This window comes from Desmodus rotundus, chromosome 3, assembly GCF_022682495.2.
Source record: "Desmodus rotundus isolate HL8 chromosome 3, HLdesRot8A.1, whole genome shotgun sequence".
Classification (NCBI taxonomy): Eukaryota; Metazoa; Chordata; class Mammalia; order Chiroptera; family Phyllostomidae; genus Desmodus; species Desmodus rotundus.
The window spans coordinates 157,789,939-157,809,553 of record NC_071389.1 but is presented as its reverse complement, the minus strand read 5'-3'; the positions used below and the strand labels follow the sequence as shown (position 1 = coordinate 157,809,553).

The window sequence follows — 19,615 nt, the reverse complement described above, 5'->3', positions numbered from 1 at the left end:
CCATCCCTTTAAGAAAGAGTCCCACCAATCAAAGGCAGCCACTATGTGTGTCTATCAGAGACCTCAGTAACCAATTTGTCAGTGAAGTTTCAGAAACACCACGCAGAGGTACTTGCAGAAAGAAAGAGTCTAGTGATGCAAACCCTTTGTGGGCTATTCAGTGAAATTTTCACTTCTCGGATGGAGCAGAACATTTTCTGTCTCACATTCTGACCAGTCGGTGTTTCTGTTAAAGCAGATGACTTTGCAAGTGGGATCAAGGCAAGACGTGCGCTGCTTCTACTGCACTGAGATTTATGGAAAGCACCGCGAGGCGGCAACCACCAGGCACTGATGGCAGCGGCTCTCTCTTAATGATCATAACCAGGCTTTCAGAGGTCATCGGCTTTTAGAACCCCCTCAACCCAAAGCAACCAAAACTACTACTGACATGGTTTTAATTAGGACACAAAACACTTTTTTTATCTTCAAGGTGCATTTTCAACTGAAGAAGCATCTTTTGGGTCATAAGCTATATATAAACTATATGTATTTAAAATTTTTTATAGTTTCTAGTATTAGCATCCATCAGAAAGAGTAATGAGAATGGACTTAAGTGAGGAATGATTAAGAAGTAGAAAACCTTAAATACTTTGTAAGTAAACAATAAATGAATATTGAATGGGCCTGGTAAAAATGAAAAATTCTTGCAGTGTGTCCTAGGAAGTGAGCTGGCCATAAGCTTGAAGTCTATGCTTTAATATAGTCAAATGGACTCCAGGAAAAATGGGCTGTAAATGAATAAAATACATTATGAAGCATAAAATCCTGCGCAACCCCACATATCTTTCTGAAAACATTTAACATGCCTCCAGTTATAATAGCTGTGAAACCCCCTTGGAGTGACTGGGGAAATACCCAGTGAATACACATAGCTGAAACCTGCTCCCTCCAACACTTCCTCATTAATAGCTCTGCACTCTGAGATCCCACTTGAAACATTATTTTCCTCATGGATTACTTTATACATTAGTGTAAAAATTCATTTGCTAGAAGATGGAACGATATTCTTACCTGTTTCGCAGCTGGGCCCCGTGAAGCCCTGGGGGCAGGCACACACGTTTGCGGCAATACAGGCTCCTCCATTCCTACAGCCGTCTTTGCAAAATGCTGGAATAATTCAGATACACGATTTTAGCACTTTAGAAGTAAGTAGTTCAAGATACTCTAAGTCTAGCTTTCCTTTATACCCTTGGAGATATGGACATCAAATTATAAATGCTATTCTAACTTCATATTCATACAATATTTTCCACACAGGTAAGAAACTTCAACACCATTTGTAAAAGAGTGTTCTTTCCTATGTTAAATATTTTTTTACCTGTAAAATAAAATACTAAACTTCCTATTTTAAAAAAGCAATAACTTTGCACTACAGGAGGTGTATTACAACTAGGATTTCACACCATTATAACAATCCAGCTTGAACTCAAACCTAAAAAATGGCAGTTATCCTCGTTAGTTTTCTTAAGGAGCAAACCACGATCTAGAGAATAGAATAAGGAAATAGAAAATGACTAAGTCCTATGAGCCTCTGATCATTCTACACACTGCCCAAAGTGACACGTTAGAGAAAAGCCCCATCTTTCAAAAAGTTTAAAATCAGCCCTGGTGCTGAATTAGCCAACAGTAAGAATTTGCTATAGTGCTCTTGAGAGCCTTGCATTGCCCTGTGAAGGACAGGTCAGGATCCAGGATCAAGGGCAAAGAACCTGCGTAGCCTATGGTCTTAGAGAGAGTTTGCAGGTGAGCAGGAAAAAGAATCAAGGTCCGAGCCATTGCATAAGTGGTCTTTTGACATGTGGTGCCTTCAAAGAAGACAAGAAAAAGAAGATGTATGAGGCTGAGCACCCTTAGAAGCTTCTATTTCCACTTCAGCTTATTCTTTGGCTCTGTAAGGGTCAGCGGCTGTTCCCTCAGCCTGGCAAGGTCTGGCATGGATGAATTAGACCACCTTGTTCCAGTCAGTGGGGCAAGGCATTCTCCCCAACACTCGAGATTAAAGATGTCCACAGACTCTGACCAGCCAGAGTAATCCTCTGGCCCACTCCTACCTGCATCCATGCTCCCGGGTCATTGCATTAACAACCAGCCCCCCTAGTATTGTGGCAAATTGATTTTAGTGAACTCCAGGATGATGGACAGAGTCTATTTGAAAAATGGGCATTTTGAAGCTTCAAATGCCTAAATTAGACAAATCAAAAATAAATCTATATGACATAATAATGAATATGGACTTTGTCTCATGGGAGTTGGTGGAGTTTCCAAAATAGAACCTCTATTTCCCTAGTGAGAGGGAGGTAAGCCCGTCCGACGAAGGGAATGAGGGCATTTTTAGGGTGAAGTAACCGACAGTAGCAAACCACAGTTGGAATATCCACTGGCGGAAATGAGAGTCTGACCTCAACAGGACATTTAAACGAATTATTTCTTGGTATTGACAAAGAAGCTAAAATGGGAAACTATAAAATATAGAGATCGAATATTCCCAGTTAATTAGTATCAACAGCTCAAGAGAGAGGACAGAGAAAAAAAATTGTGAGACTGACTTGAAATCCAGATATTTCACAGTGGAATATGTTGCTTCCAAAAAACAAAAAAGCTGTCAATCTTGAAATTCAAAAAGAAGTATCTGAACCTAGGAGAAACGGGTAAACAGGATGAAAAGGAAGGGTCAGAAAAACTGAAACTCAAGAGTTGCAGAAGGAAGAGAGTAGGCAAACTGGAAGCAGGGGGACCTGGGTTCAGACAGTAAAATGTTGAAGTTTAAGATTTCAAAGGTGGGGCAGTTCTGTAAAACGATGCCCAGGATGTGATCTGCTAGAGAGGAACAGAGATGGAGACCACTGTGGCTGAGGTCAAGGAACATACCGTCAAAGCTGTTGAACAATCTGGCCACTTAAATACGGAGGTAGCCAGGAGGAAGGCTGTGAGCCATGCTGCAAAGCTCTCCATGACTGTGGATGGGGCACAGAGGGTAGATAACCGTGCTGAGAAGGGGTGGAGGGATGTAAAGGTGGGTGACATTATTCTAATGGAAGAGGTGTCCGCACTGAAACCCGTTACCTTTGCACATGGTCCCATTCCCCGTATAGCCCGGTTTGCAAACACAGTTGTGTCCTCCGACAGTATTGAAGCATAGAGCGTTTTCGTCGCAGTTATGCTGATTCGTGATGCACTCATCGTGTTCTGAAATGAGGAAAACAAGTTTGTTACTCAGAGATAAATTTTCAAACTGTACCTGCATCTTGGTTACTACAGTATCTTTTTCAAACACAGATATACACAGATTGCATACTAAGAAATAACGTATTTTAAAGTATTGTATACTCTTCTTGAGTACATGCATAGTTTACAGATACACAAAGCTTGAATGCAAAAGGATTTGAACAAAAGGCCCACCAATAATAGGAAGGAATAGAAAGAGGGAATAAGTAAGGGTGGGGATCAATTCTCAGAAGGACATCTCACAGCCAGCTGTGTAGGGGTGTGCGGTTAACAGTCAGGGGGTTGTTCTCATTAAATACATCTGCCACCTACGTCTTTCCTGGAGCATGAGAAGGATAACAGAAAAGAATGTGAAACTGTATTGCTCCGCGACTTCTGACCTCCAGGATAATGGAGCTGAAGCTTTGGGAGTTAGGTGCAGTAAATACCCACATCTACACTGCAGGCTTAAAGATGCATGTGCAAACTGTTAGGGAAATATTTGTCCTCCTGGGTAAGTTTCGTACCTCTGCAAAGATACCATCATACTTCTGCTAAAACTAACTTGTCTTTATAATATAAGCAAATATAAACTTGATCCAATCAATGTGATACTCCATTGTGAACTGCGTATAACTCAGCATTTTTGTAAGCATGGAAGCAGTTGTTCCTCCCAGGACCCCTGTAAGGGAGGCAAACCAGGATCACTGTCAGCACTTGAAAGGTAAGTCAGTGGTGGTTCAGTGTTTAAGTGGTTCACACTCTGCCTGAGCTCACAGGAATACTGTAACTTCAGAATTCTAGCTCAGTGTTCAGCAAAAATGTAAAAGAAAAGAGTAAGTACTGTGTATATGAGAAAGAAAACAGATCTCATATCAAAATCAAGATGACTAAAAGATATAAGTGAGAAAACATACAAATTAGTTCAGTCATCCAAAATATTTATTACAGGGTCTCTTATATAAATATTATTTAAAAAATAAATATATGTTTTAATGTGCTTACATTGATCAAGCCATTAATTTACTATAATATAAGCCATCAAACAAAATAATTACCTTTCATTTTAGAACTTCATAGTCCAGACAGTATATATATTATTCCAGACAATATATTATAATAGCAATATACCTGGAACTTTGAAAAAAATTTCTGTGGGCATATACAGTTGAAATTAGAAATTTTTCAACTGATAAAATATTGATAACAATTCTATGTTATATAAGCATAAAGCTATGACAGTTTTAACTATAGCTTGGTAATAATCTTAGAGATTATTCCCAATAATTTTTCAGAGGAAAGAGATTTCCTCTGGCATTATAAGGTTTTATAGCTGCATGAAGAGATCATTTATTCTCCAAATTCCTGGCTGTATTTTCCCAGGTCATATAAAATTTTACATCAGTTATCTGGTATCAGGACATTTCACAGCTTTTATAAATTTACATATATTGATGACAGTGTAGAAAACAGCTGGGTTAGACATGGGTTTCCTAACTGGGGCTACACTGGACCACCATAAAATTCAGAGGGACCAGAATGGGCAGCCCACCTACCTCTGGGTCAGCTGCCTGAAGCAAAGGAATCCACATCTGCCACCAATTCGTTCCCACCGCCATCCCAAGTGCAGCAGTTAATCTACAAATCTCTGCACCGACAGCCATAAGCCCTTTTAAAACAGCTGCCGATTGATTGGGTGCTGTTTTCATCCCTGTCTTGGTGGTTTTCTTAATTAGATGGTACTCACTGGGTAGAGGTAGGGCCTAACAAGATTCAGTTCAGTGATGAGTATGATAATGTTCAGTAAACATTAACTAATTACACAACCTGGGATTTGTTTCTTTCTGTTGTCACTCTCATGGTCGCTGAAACAAATGGGTCTGCTCCTAAGCAATTCAAGGGGAAAGACAGTTTTCAAGTTTTTTAGCTACCGTCGCACCTTTACACATATTGTTCCCTGTGCCTGAAGAGCCTGCCCCATGATTCTCCTGGGAGACTCTTACCACTTTGAAAGATGTCACTAAGATGTCACATTTTGTATGACTCACTCTCCATCTCCTGCAGAGTTAGGGGCTGCTGTCTGTTTTCCTAGCACAGTATACAAGGCTGTTATTATATTTAACATAATTGTCTACTTCTCATTGGCCCTCCAGCCTCAGGCCCTTTATGGGACTGTGAGTTTTTAAATAAGAATTTTGTAGTTTTCCCTGTGCTAATTTCAGCATTCAAAGAATGTTTCTTGAATAAATGACTGAAAGAATGAGTGATCACATGAAGAAAGCTAGAATCTATTTCCTCTGCCATTATCATTCAAATCAATCTTAATTTGTTGACTTGTGGACTAGATGCCAAGTAGAAAGCTATTAGAAACCTACATTGTTTTTCACTGATTTTAATATGGTGGGGGGTTTTTTGATTTGGGATATTTCAGGTATTAGTTAAGATGGATGGACATATTTTGAAAACAGAAAATATGAATTACTTTACAATATCACTTTAAAATTTTTGCACACTACTTAAAGTTGATTGCACTTATAAAGTAAACTGTAACCTCAGAAAAAGCCTTTAAAAATGCTATGATCTCACAGAAGAGTTTACTTTAATTTCACAGCCCTTTGCAACACAGAATGTGAATGAAGCAAGGAGCAAATATTTCATAAGGACACCTCAATAAATGGTTCATTATTGCTACTCCATGTCCAGTTCCGGTCAAATATCAACGTCTTGCCCTTTCCCTGCCTCCCATATCCCTGAGGACTTCACTACCAACCCATCAGCCAGCTTCTCCATTTTTAATACTTCTTCTAGTACTTTCAGCATCTAAGAAGTAAAATTAAATATAATAAAGAAAGGAGGGAAGTACACACTATGATGCAAATCAATACTATGTTCCCATGTTTGAGAAGAGCACGTCAGGATGCAATAACAAATGAATTACAAGTTTTATTTCACATGTATTGAAAAGCAGACATTTCATATCTGATATTTCTGAACCAGCTCATAAGAATCGATGCTATTTTCACATCCTTGTAAAATTTCATTACAAATGTGATGCGACAGTCCAAGGAGCAGCTGGGACTGAAGCCGAATGCTTTTCTTTCTAATTCGTCTTCATGAAAAATATTCACACATTATTATTTTAATCAAAATGTAATCATATCCACATGTACAAATTTCAAATTGAAATAAAATGAAAACAGAAATAAGCATGTAGACAGAAATCACTACCAGGCAGCAGCGCTAAACAAAAGTAATGAGGGTGTCGATCACTGCAGTGCACTATGTGGAATCAGTAATGTCACAGAGATAGCAGGCCAAGGTTCTTCCCGTGTGCCCTAATTTGTTGGCTCTGTAGCTTTACATATCATGTAAAACTGATTTCACACCAGTGATGAGTCAATATAGTAGAATCCCCCTAGAGAAAAAAAAAGTACTATGCAACCTGGATTCATCAAAATGCAGATGTTATACGTTACAATAATACTTAGTCACTTAGTTTCAGTGATTAACTCCTAACCTAGGTAGGCTGATGTATCTAAAACCATTTTAATACAGTTTTGGAAGATTGTATTTTTCTAGAAATTTGTCCATTTTGCCCTGGTTATCAAATTTCTTGGCATAGAGTTGTTCATAGTAATTTCTTACAATCCTTTGTAGTTCTGTGGTATCAGTTGTAATTTCTCCTCTTTCACTTCTGATTTTATTGATTTGGGTCCTCTCCCTTTTTTTCTTGATGAGTCTGGTTAAAGGTTTGTCGATTTTGTTTATCTTTTCAAAGAACCAGCTTCTGGATTTATTGATCCTTTGAAGTGTTCTTTTAGTCTCTGTGTCATTTAATTCTGCTCTGATCTTGATTATTTACTTCCTTCTACTCTCCTGGGCTTTGTTTGTCATTGTTCCTCCAGTTCTTGTAGGTGTAAGGTTAGGTGGTTTATTTGAAAATTTTCTCTCTTTTTTAGGTAGGCCTGTATAAACTTCTGTCTCAGGACTACCTTTGCTGTGTCCCATAGGTTTTGGACTATTGTGTGTTCATTTCCATTTGATTCCAGAAACTTTTTGATTTCTTCCTGGTCTCATTATTAACCCATTCATTGTTTAGTAACATGCTATTCAGTCTCTATGAGTTTGAATGTTTTTGAGTTTTTTCCTTGAGGTTGGTTTCTAGTTGCAAGCCCTTGTGGAATGAGAAAATGCTTGATATGATTTCAATTTTCTTGAATTTGTTGAGGCTTGTTTTGTGTCCTATCATCAGTCTATCTTTAAAAATGTTCCATGTGGATTTGAAAAGAATGTGTGTTTTGCTTCTTTGGGATGAAAGGTTCTATATATATAACAGTTAAGTCCATTTGATCTAATGCGTTGTTCAACGCCACTATATCCTTGTTGACATTTTGTTTGGAACATCTATCCAGTGTTGACAGTGGGGTGTTAAAATCCCCGACTATAATTATGCTGTTGTCTATATCTTTCTTGACGTCCTCCAAGATTTTCCTTATATATTTGGGTGCTCCTATGTTGGGTACATATATATTTATGTTTATATCTTCTTGATGGATTCTTTCCTTGAGTATTATGAAGTGTCTTCTGTCTCTCTTTTTATGGTCTTTGTTTTGAAACCTATTTTGTCTGATATAAGTATTGCTACCCCAGCTTTTTTTCCCTGTTTGTTTGGAATATTTTTTTCCATCCCTTCACTTTCAATCTGTGTAGGTCTTTTGTTCTGAGGTGGATCTACAATAGCCAAGTGCTGGAAGCAACCTAAGGGCTCAGTAGTAAATGAGTGGATCAAAAAACTGTGGTACATTTACACAATGGAATTCTACGCAGCAGAGAGAAAGAAGGAGCTCCTACCCTTTGCAACAGCATGGGTGGAGCTGGAGAGCATTATGTTAAGTGAAATAAGCCAGATGGTGAAAGACAAATACCATATGATCTCACCTATAAGTGGAGCCTCATCAACAAAACAAACAAGCAAGCAAAAGATAACCAGAGATATTGAAATACGAACAAACTGACAATAACCAGAGGGGAGGGCAGAGGGGAGTAACAGGGAAAAGAAGGGGAAGGGTCATTAAAGAACATGTATAAAGGACCCATGGACAAAGCCAAAGGGGGGTAGGACCGAGGGTGGGAGGTAGGGGTAGGTGGGGCAGGGAAAAATGGTGATGGGAAAATGGAGACAACTGTACTTGAACAATAACAAAAAAAAGGAAAAAAGAAAAAAAACATTTTAAGACTCCACACCTGACACATCATCAGTCATAATAATGTACAGTTGGACATAAATTGAATTTTTATTTTATTTCATTATTGTTCAAGTATATTTGTAAATTGAGTTTTAAATTTGATATTAATATTGATCTGTTTTCAGAATGAATGCACTATCTCTACATAAAGTGGCCACTCTAAAACTCAAATAGCTCTTTTCACTATAATTTCAAAACAGATATATAATACACATGGCACATGTTCTAATCAAGAATTGCATGTGATACAAAATGCAAATATTACAAAAAATATGAGTAAAAGCAATTCTTTAAATACATCAACATTTCAATTAAATACAATTTTCTCTAATATCTATTGTATATTAGCTTCTTCTTGGGATAAAAAGATGGTTATAAACAGTAGCTGCTCTCAAAAAGCTTATAGTTTACTTAGAAAGATGAGACAAAAACACATGCTTTTAGTACTGGCTTCATGATGAGAAATACAAGTGTTTTGTTTACAGAGGGTTGCCAAGACCAAAGGAGGAAGTCATATCTGGTTGAGTCAGGTGAGAATTCAGGAAGACTTCACGGAGAATGGAACATTTCACATGGATGGGTTTTTTATGTGTGTGGGGTAAGTGTAGAAATAGCAATCCTGTACTTTACCTCTTTTGTTTTTGGAATCTTGAGGCTGTTACAAATTTGAATGAACCTGAATGATTTGTACCAATGGAAGCTACAATACAGTGCTTTGCATGTACCACATACGTTGTAACATACACGATCTCATTTAATCCTCATTCTAATTTGCAAACATTACCATTACTTTTTAGAAAATTAAACTTGGCTTGGAGAAGCTGTGACTTGTCTCAGATCACACAGATCACACAGCTCCTGAGTGGCAGGGCTGCGAATCAGAACATCTGACTCCAAACCCTAGGTTGTCGATTGCTGTGGGACATATTTAGTACTTGTGTTTTACCCAATCTACTTCTTTTATCCTAGTGTTCTTTGTAATTACACAGATGCTTTTAATGCTTACACAGTTTATTGTCTTTTTGTTGAATTTGGAGTCTTCTATTGTTTCACAATTAGGAATTTACCCTCTTTATTATGTTTTGTAGAATGTTTAACCCTACAGGAGCCTTATTAAAATTTTAGAACTCTTTAGGGCAAAGGATTGAGGTAGTTCTCTTCATACCAAATCCATACTGGCACAAGGATGAGACAGGTTTTTAAAAGTAAATGGAGATATTGAATGTGATTAAGTACAAATACTTGAGATTCTAGCACTAATTCTCACAACTTAAAAATCTCTGGAAGCTCTACGTTAATGCAGTTTGGCAAACAGACAGCACTAACATCTGAGGGCCCTCTCCTCCAATACCCGTGGTCCAGCCCTGGTGAGCATCCGCTGCTTCCAGATTCTGCTTCACGTCCCTGGCAATATCCCCGCCCTCTGGCTGACACCTTTAAACAGGAGATGCCACTCTTCTGGTAACGGAATATAATAAACCACCATAGCCAGCCAATTACCCTACAAGAATCTTTCTTTTCCCCTGATGGATTTCTTCAGCCACAAGATTTGTATTGTCTACGCTGCATCTTCTACTCTCCCGTCCAAATCTAGAAATGTTGGGAAAACAGCAGGTATTATAACACACACGTGTCAGTTCTACAAAGAAAGCTGCTCCACTTTTCCTGACCAAAGAGTCTCCTGGAATATTTTACATTGCACACATTCTCTCTGCAAATGTGGCAGGAAATGGCTATAAACAGCAACAAGCTACTTCTGGTCTTAGCTATTATCTGATTATTAGAAACCCGAGAACAAGCTCCCTCAGACTTAAGACTGATTCAGTCTTGGAGCAAGGACGCTCAAAGAAGTGTAAATTAAATTTGAGGAGCTTATAACACCATCAGACTATAGGTGGTTTATCTTAACAATGTACAGCTGCTCAGTCATCTTTCTCTTATATTTCTGCAGACCAGAGAAATACTGCCTTCAGATACCAACAGGTTTTTGTAGAAGCTCATCCATGAAGTTCATTCACATGTGTCCCCACCAAAGTAAACATGTAGTTATCTTCATCAGCCCGTGAAGAGCATCAGAACGTGACCGTCCACAGGGCTGCAACGCCGAGACCTCTGGTTTTACTCTATAAAGAATGGCAACAACGGTGAGTCCTCAGATGAAAGATGCCACCCCTGTTCCACCAAAGTAAACCACTCTGAGGCCTTGTCCTCTGCTCCTTAGTATGGTCACAAGATGATTATTCTGCAGCAGAGCTTTTCAAAGAGAGTACAAACCGAGTTTAGAGACTGTTCTATAGCACCCCTCAACAGTTCCTGGACGGTGGGGGTCTATAAGAAAGAACTGGAACTCCTCCCTTCCTTCTCCCTCTTTCATTCCTTCCCTTCCTCTGCTATAGTGATTTGGCACTTGGAGGCATTTTTCTGGTTTCTAAAATTCCATTACTTTCAATGGTTATATGAAGAAAAAAAATGCCTGCTATCATACTTACTCAAATCTGTTCATTCTGTTTCTTATGATTACCTTATTCACTCACTATTACAGAGAAAAATCTACTTGCTATAATGTCATTTTAACAGAAATATACTTTTAACACTCTTAAAGTAACTCCAAGATTATACTTTAATCTTGCTCAATGCCCACATCAGCAGCAAACCCACTGAAACTCGTCTTTAACATCTGAGGATGTTTTGATCACTACCCAAGTTTCCTGTTCACTGACCACACCAATTCCACGCAGACTTCTTGTTATTCTTCCGTTTGCTTGGCAACCAGAAATTTGTTCAGAGTTCTTTCCTCTGACATGCTTCATTTATTTTCTTCTAGACTTTTCACTGATATGCTCAGCCGCCTCTCCTAATCCTTATTTGATCAAGAATTTTAACAACAAAAGCACATTGAAATTTCCTCTGGATCTTTACAATAATTTTATAAGTTAATCTATATTATGACTTCATGGCAAAAACTTTTGTTTTACTTTGTGTTTAATGAAATTAATGTTGTCTGAACACACTGTAGGGCAACAAAATTCTTGTAACTATCAGCCAGATAATTCACATTTATTCTTTCAAAACACATTTACGAAGCTTCTGCTCTGCGGTTCTAGTGCTCTGAGGGATACCAAGGATGCATGAACTGGGTCACGGGATCTCAGGGAACTTTTGAACTGTTAGAGGAATGCTGATATGCACAGACAACTATGAAATACTGTAGAAGACTTTCAGTGCTATAAAGATAAGATAATAACAACAACAATAATGGCGACAGTGAATTCCTTAGTGCTTACCGCATGCTATGGATCACTGCACTAAGTGTTTTATATACATTATCCCCCTCAGTCATCACAAACATCTGTTCAGATAGGTTCTACTATTGCTCCTATTGCACAAATAGGGATACAAAGCTTTCTTAAAGCAAATATATATCTTGCCCAACATCATTTTGCTAGGAAGTGACAAGGCCAGGATTTGGATTTGCCTACAGTGTTTTAAAAAACTGAAACCTATAAACAAAGATCTCATCATGAGGCTTACAGAGGAAGTGATGAGGACTGACAAGGGTCTGGGGAAGTATTATGTAGGAAATAGGCCAAGGAAGAGGGTGTGGAAAGGCAGGAAGGGTTTTAACAGAAAAAGGGTACAAATAGGAAAGAGCATTCCACATGGACCACAGGTGCACAGAGAAAAGTGGAGGGTATGGCAGGGCCATGAGGAGCTTGAGCTGCCCCAGGAGAGGACTGGAAGGGTGTGGTAAGGAGTGAGTGTGGGTAGGGTCAGGAACACAACATGATTTTGTCTGGTGGGCAATAAACAGCCACTTCCAGCTGTACAATAAACAGTGTCATGATAAGATTAGGGTAGCTCTGAGGGAAATCAACAGCAACGTGTAGATAAGGAGACACTAACTTTTCTTGGCAAAGTTGGCGTCCCAGGTCAGCAAGATAGCACTCCTCCCCCTCTCTCTGTAACCCTTCTCTCTTCCTTTTATTCTCTCTCAGAGTCAGATTACATTATTACCGAGAATTGAGACAGGGGTCTGTGCAACACTGAGCGATGAAGCAAAGGTTAAGGAGGCAGAGAAGGAGAGGGGAAGGGGAAGAAAGCAAAGAGACAGAACATGAAGCTTATTAACTGCCAAGCCCTGTGCCGAGTAATGTATATGCACAGCATAAGGGAGTACTAGGGGACACAGGAGGAATAGTTGGGAAGCTAGCAAGAAAACCTTAAGACTCAAATCCCTTTGAGGAAGGAATTGTGTCTTACTCATTTTATACATCCCAGTCCCTATGCTGTTGTGGAATGAATCCATGTCAAAGAGAGGCCCTGAAATAGAATGAACAGAGTGATGGAGAAAGAGGGGCAGATTTAGACATAGAACGGATGGTCCTACTCTATCGATATTTAATCCAAGGAGAAGAAGGCATATAAAACAAGTCCGGTTTCAAATCTGGGTAACTGGGAAGATGGCAGTGAGTTGAATATAAGTTAGAGCGCTTCTTACTTGTAGGGATTTGTTATTCTGGTTTTGGTTTGGTTTTTATGGGAAAGTAGACAACAGAATTAAGAAATCAAATTATAAAAATAAAGATCGTATAGGAAATTGGATTTACTCTGCTGATGGTAACAATAAACTGAGTAAACACTCCCCACTCAAAATCTGTCTCTCATGGTAAACCCTCGGGGCTAATTCATCAATTGCCCTCAGCATCCATCACAATGACTGGAACAAAATTGGTCTCCACTGACTATCTATTACAGTGCATCGATCACTAAAAAGTGTGTCTCAATCTAACATGCAAAACATTCAGAGACCTGCTACTGCAAAATATGAGAGTTAGTCTATAGCGAGAGTCCTATGTGTCTCCTGTTTCTCTTCCACTCCCCTCAGCAGTGGTACTGCTCTTTATTCAAACGCCTGCTCCACCTTTATCCCCCTGCTCTCTGCACAGAACCCCATGAACAATTTCACAGAAAAGAACACCCTCGTATTTCACACCCACAGATGAACCTACAACTAAAACTATCCTTAAGCCTTACTTCCTCTCACGCCAGGAATCTGGGAGCCAACAAAGACTCCCCTTGCCATCCTCCCACACACCGCATTCAGGGACCAGTTATCTGGACTCTGCTTCCTTCGAGGTTCACATTTCCATTCCCCATCTCCATCCCCACTGCTGTGTGGCTGCCCAAGTTCGGGCACTAAAATACCTCCTTTCGATTATTGCATAGCTTCATGGTGGCAACATTGCCCCAGCTTTGTCCATCTCCCAGTAATTATTGGAATAACTTTTCAAATAAAATCTGATCTCTCTCTCTTGTCTCAATTTTGCCTTGATATTTTTGAGACACCCCATTGTTTTAATGAGCCATCAAGGCACCGTTTACTCATCAAGACTTTCATCACGACCCTTTGCTCTTACCAAACTGCACCGTTTCCGACTCTCCGATTGCATCCTTTCATTACCATTTATTGAGACTCTACTAAAGGCTTAGGATCACACCAGCCAATCCCTGTATATTTCACATGTGTGTGCCTGCTTTTTGCCCAGAAAGTCCTCCCCCTCTTTCCTTGCCTAACTTTCCTACTCATTTTCCACTCAGATCAAACATGTCTCCTTCTTCATCCTATTTGGCCATAAAAAGGAAGAAGATTTTACAGTTTGCAGCAACATGGATGGACCTGGAGAACATTATATTAAGTGAAATAAGCCAGGCAGAGAAAGACAAACACCATATGATTTCACTCATATGTAGAATCTAATGAACAGACTAAACTAAGAAGCAAAATAGAGACAGACTCATAGATAAAGAGCAGGTTGACAACAATGGGGTGGGGGGGATAGGGGTTGGGAACTGAGCGAACAAAAAAGGGCTCATGGACATGGACAACAGTGTGGTGATTGTGGGGGGTGAGGAGGGTATAAGGGAAAAGGGGTGAGGAAGGTACTGGGAAAAATACAATAAAAAATAAAGAAAACATTAAAAAAACTCTCAGTCTAGTTTAGATGAGCCCACAGAGCCCACACGGCCTTGTGCTTAATTGTATCATAATATTTGAAAGCCAGCATGTGCAGTGGTTAAGATGAAGGACTTTGGAGCCAGGCTGCCTCAGTTCAAATCCTGACTCTGCCTTTTATTAGATGTCAAACCTCGGACAAAATTATTTAATTCCTCTAAATCACAGGTTTCTCCTCTGTTAACGGACCTAAATACAGTACAAGAATAAGATCTCCAGCAGGGTCTGCGGCAGCACTCAGTAATCCAAAACGTTACTGTAGTGAAAGTGCGACTGTTTATACCAACTCAGGTAGAGATGAGGAAAGCATCACATCAGACTAAACTTTGCCATCAAATAAATTTTAAAAATAAACATTTAATTTCCACAGCTGTCTGGACTTCGGGGAGCTCAAAACTGCAGGTGAGGGGTTACAGATCTGTACGTTTTGTATGGAGTTGCGAGGATTCACCGAGGGGAGGTCCGGAAAGCATTTAGAATAACCTGGTGCGGGCGAACGCTCCATGAGTTAGTATAGCGGCAGCCCAGTCACACTGTCGGGCATTATTAGTTCTCTTATTCACCCCTACTAATCAGCGTACTCCCTGAAACGGGGAACTTTTATTACAGATCTTTGAATCGTCAGTTCTTGCCAGAGCACCTGACACATCTTAGGCACTCGGTAAATGTGAACAAATGAATGAATAATGGTCAGGCTTCGACCTGTACAAACACCAACATTTTCAGTTTCTCAGAGTATTATACATCTGAAGTACACTGCACTCGTCAAAAACCCACACAATGCATACCCGGGATTTAGCACTTAGAGCAGCGCCCGTGCATTGCTTAAGAGATGGCGACCTTTAACTTCACCAAGGCAAAGGTCAAGGTTGCCGCACCTATGTTTTCATGTTAGTGCTGCCCCTGAATTCAGTGAAATGCATGTTTTCCCCTTTATTGATATTTATTTGAAAGGAAGAAAAGGCTTTCACTAAGGTAGTGAAAACCTCTGCTGGTGAAAAAAGTCCCCCCCACATAAGCCCATGTGATCTGTCCTTTCATCGACAGCTCTAAAGCCTGCCTGCTTTAATACCTACAAAAATAAGATTAGAGAGAATATTCAACAAACCACAGCAGTAAAAGTATCACAAGATAAAATGTAGCATAAAAGGGAACTTCTGAAGCACACGATAATCTAAGAAAAACAACCAAAGTACTCCAACCTAGACAATATTTTGAATTCATTTTAAGACAATGTTAGAAGGTTGTAGCAGACAATGTATCTTAACCTTTTATCTTCCAACTTGCAGAAAATGAAATGATTTCTCAGATTACTTAAAGGGTTGGGACTATGGGGCAAGGAGTGCCTTCAACCTTTTCATTTGGGGACTTTATTTTATTTTTTAACTTAAATTTTGTGTTTCAATTACACTTTAAATTCAACACTATTTTGTACTCGTTTGAGGTACACAACATAGTGGTCAGACAGTCACATACTCTACAGAGTGGCCCTCCCATGTGTCCAGTACCCGCCCGGCACCACACACAGATACTGCGACATTAGTGACTTTATTCCCTCTGCTGTACTTTACATCCCTATGAATATTTTGTAACTACCAATTTGTACGTCCTAATCCCTTCACCGTTTCCACCCAGTCTCCCAACTTCCATCCCTCTGGCAACCATCGGTCTGTTCTCTTTATCTATTAGTCTGTTTCTTTTGTTTGTTTATTTTGCTCTTTAGGTTTCACATAAAAGTAAACTTAATTTCAAAAACTGAGCTTCATTACAAAATCCATCTCTGTTAGAGCATGTTATTTGAGTCTCTATCACACAAAATGCAAAATACAAGACTTTTTTATTCCAAATTATTTTAGATATTTTTCTTCAGTGTCCTTGATAAAACATTAAGCATGTATGTAAAAGTAGCTGCTGTGCACTTGTATTTCATGCTTCTGCCTGTACTGTTTGCTACAGAGCATTTAATTAGAGCTAATATCCTTTAATGCCTACTTGCAATGTCTTATTGATTTTATAATAAGTGTTAAGATCTACCATGCTTATGTAAGAGTTGTGATTGTTATAAGATGAATAAGGCAGAATCCTGCCTTCAAGACATTTATAGGCGCTGTTTTGCAAAAACTAATACACATAAGTGCATTTCCTCATGTGTGTGCATATATATGCATGTAGCATGTGGATGTATTATATGTGTGTACATGTATATGTATAATTTATATGCACTAGATATAGTATAGATAGATAGATAGGTAGGTACTAGGTAAGAGTGGGTGATGAATTCACTCCTGTGTTTTGTTTAGTTCCCGAGTGGTAGGAATCAATTTAAGAGTATGATAAAACCTTTTATTCTGTCATTTAGAAAGCCACATATTTTTTTAAATCCAAAAGGGATTTTCTCTTCTGGTGATATGGTTAGAGTGCCTCTTCTTTTTATACAATACATGATTTTCAAGAATTTGAAATGGCTTTTATTCTGAACCTCATTCTGAATCACTCACTTTTACTAGATGAGTTCCTTCAAAGGCGGTAATTCTTTGCTCTCTGTTCCTCACCGAGGGGCGTGCCTGTCTGCAGGATTCCCCGCCAGTGTTCACAGGAGTCTGAGAAAGGCTTTAACCTGCCAACTCAGCATCCACTTTCCCTGAATCCTGAGCACCTCACCTCAGCAAGCTGACAACACCGCCCTTCTCCCCATTATTTGTCCTGAAGCCTTTGGCCTCTGGGATCTCAATCAGATGGCTGCTTGAGTGTGCATAGAAATTTGACCTCAAAACAAGCTGTGTAGCTTAAGGAACAGCTGAATAACAACAAGCGGGGATGGATTCTGGTCCTGATTTTCTTTCCTTTCCCTTCCTGTTTCACTATTTGCCTTCTTACATCTCAACCTCTTGCCCTTGTTTTCCAATTGCAAGCTTTATTTACACTCCTTTCCAATTTACTCATTCCACTTCTATTATTCCATAGTATCAATTAAATTTGTTTAAAAAATTGTAACTCATAATCTTCCCTGAGTGCAAGTGTATACTTTAATTACCATCAGCTCTGTCTTGCTCTGGGGAAAACACCTGCTCTTTGTATTCACCGCTCTTGTTCTACTCTCTTCCAACTCCACCGGCTCCTCCCTCATCGCTGCTGACTTTCTCCCCCCCTCCTTTCTCTAGGGGCCCTGATCTAGTACAACTAGCAAGTAAGTATATCTGAAGGCTCCCTCTTTTAGTGTTATTTAAGTGTGTTCGACATATCTACCCACAAATGATAAAATCTATTCACTCATTCAGAATGTCCCTTGAAGGTAAGGTGCGACAAAAGGTGGAAAGCAGGAAGGTGAACTGGAAAGATTGGCAGTCACCAAGGAACAGCTGCCACCGCCAGCCTCCTGGGCCTCAACAGTGGATTGTCTCTTCTCTGTTGACTGGTCTTGCTTCTCTGCCTTCTAATCTGGCCTCTGCATTCTCCATGCTTTACCCCAACTCATTGTACCTCAAGACAAAATGATAAATTAAATGCTTTGGACTGTTTGTCTGTGCCTCCCCCAAATTCATATGCTGAAGGCTAATCCCCAGTGATGGTATTCAGAGGTGGGTCCTTTGGGAGGTGATTAATCATGAGGGTAGAGCCCTCATGAATGGGATCAGTGCCCTTATAAAAGGGACCCCAGAGAGTGCCTCGCCTCTTCCACCAAGTGAGGACACAGCCAGATGAAGGTCATCTGAACCAGGAGTCAGGTTCTCCCCAGACACCAAATCCGCAGTGCCCTGCCCGCACTTCCAGCCTCTAGACTGTGAGAAATAACTGTGTGTTATTGAAGCCACCTGGGCTGCAGGATATTTGTTATAGCAGCCTGAACAGACTAAGCAGCTAAATCAAAATGATTATTTTGAAAGTGGACTCTGACCATCCCTACAAGCCCCAGAGCTGGGAAAAACAAAATGATGGAATCATGATTGGAAAATTTTGAGAAAGAGAATTCCCTAGAAGAAGAGATGGAAATGACTTAGCCATATATATTTCTGAATAACTGAATGTTAGGAACAGTACAACACTGACATTAATTACAGATTTATTTTGGGAGCAGAAAGTAATAAAGCACAGAGATTGATTTGTCCTCTTTAAATTCCCACTCCCTTTGCCACTGCCTCATCACCTTTGTGGCTCAGCACCTTTGCCTAACACATTCCCTTGGCTTGCTGTGCCCCTTCTCATCACAGCCCTGGACTCCCTGAATTGTGGCTGGCTATTTTCTTACCAATCTTTGCTTCTAGGTTATAATCTCCTTGAAGACGAGGAAGGTGACTTTTGTGTTTACACCCCAATTGACTGAACGAAGAGGGGTTAGAGAGGAGTTAGCCCCTCCACACCGGGCATCAACCAGCTCCCTAGCCGTCCTGGACGTCTAGGTAAGGACAGAACGTAGGTACGCCATGTAAGCGCAAGCATATGGTCCCTGCTGCATTTTCCGCAGGTGCCCCTGCGTGTCTGGCAGAATGCCTGGCTGGAGCCGGCCGTTCCATTGATGTTTGTGGGTTCGATGTTTTCATGCATTAAAAAATTAATCCGTTTGGCATGATACTCCAAGAGAATGAAAAAAATCCATCTAAAATGTTATAAGAAGCTTCTGGCCTGAATGCTGAATATGAACAATGAAAGGCTTTTCTGCAGGTCTAATTGGATTTATACTCCTGAACTCTCCTCTCTCTATCCCTATTCAACTATTTCCAAGAAGAAATAACTAGAAACATACTCATTTACCTGTGTTTAGTCAAATTTAGCAATACATTATTACATCTCAAAATCTTTCCTGAATTGGGTTGAAAACTCAGGCATGCCAGCACAAATGAAGTTAGCATCTTTTCCTCCTTTGTGATTATTTCTGCCAATTCTACATTATCTAAGGTAAAATGAATCAAAGGTAATTAAAAACACAGAAAATTATTGAAAGCATCTCAATTGTCATAATTCTTTTCCAACGTCTCTTCAAAAACATTTCCCCGTAAGTTTGAAATTACATCATCTCTAAAAGTGGCCATACATATACCAACACATTTGAGTCTATTCTGTTAAAGTGCAAATATACCCACCGGTAACCTTCCAATTTCATACAGCAGGCAGA

General features: G+C 39.6%; 1 protein-coding gene across 1 annotated transcript in view; it reads right to left on the bottom strand.

Annotated features, from left to right (window-relative positions):
- The window catches only part of NELL2 (neural EGFL like 2), a 335,374-nt gene that overhangs the window by 91,912 nt on the left and 223,847 nt on the right, over positions 1–19,615 (bottom strand). Inside the window, exons 16-17 of the mRNA XM_024575537.3 lie at positions 3,106–3,228; positions 1,054–1,149 (exon numbers count right to left, since the gene is read on the bottom strand). Of these exons, the coding sequence (XP_024431305.2) occupies positions 1,054–1,149; positions 3,106–3,228 (219 nt within the window). The remainder of the gene's footprint in view (positions 1–1,053; positions 1,150–3,105; positions 3,229–19,615) is intronic.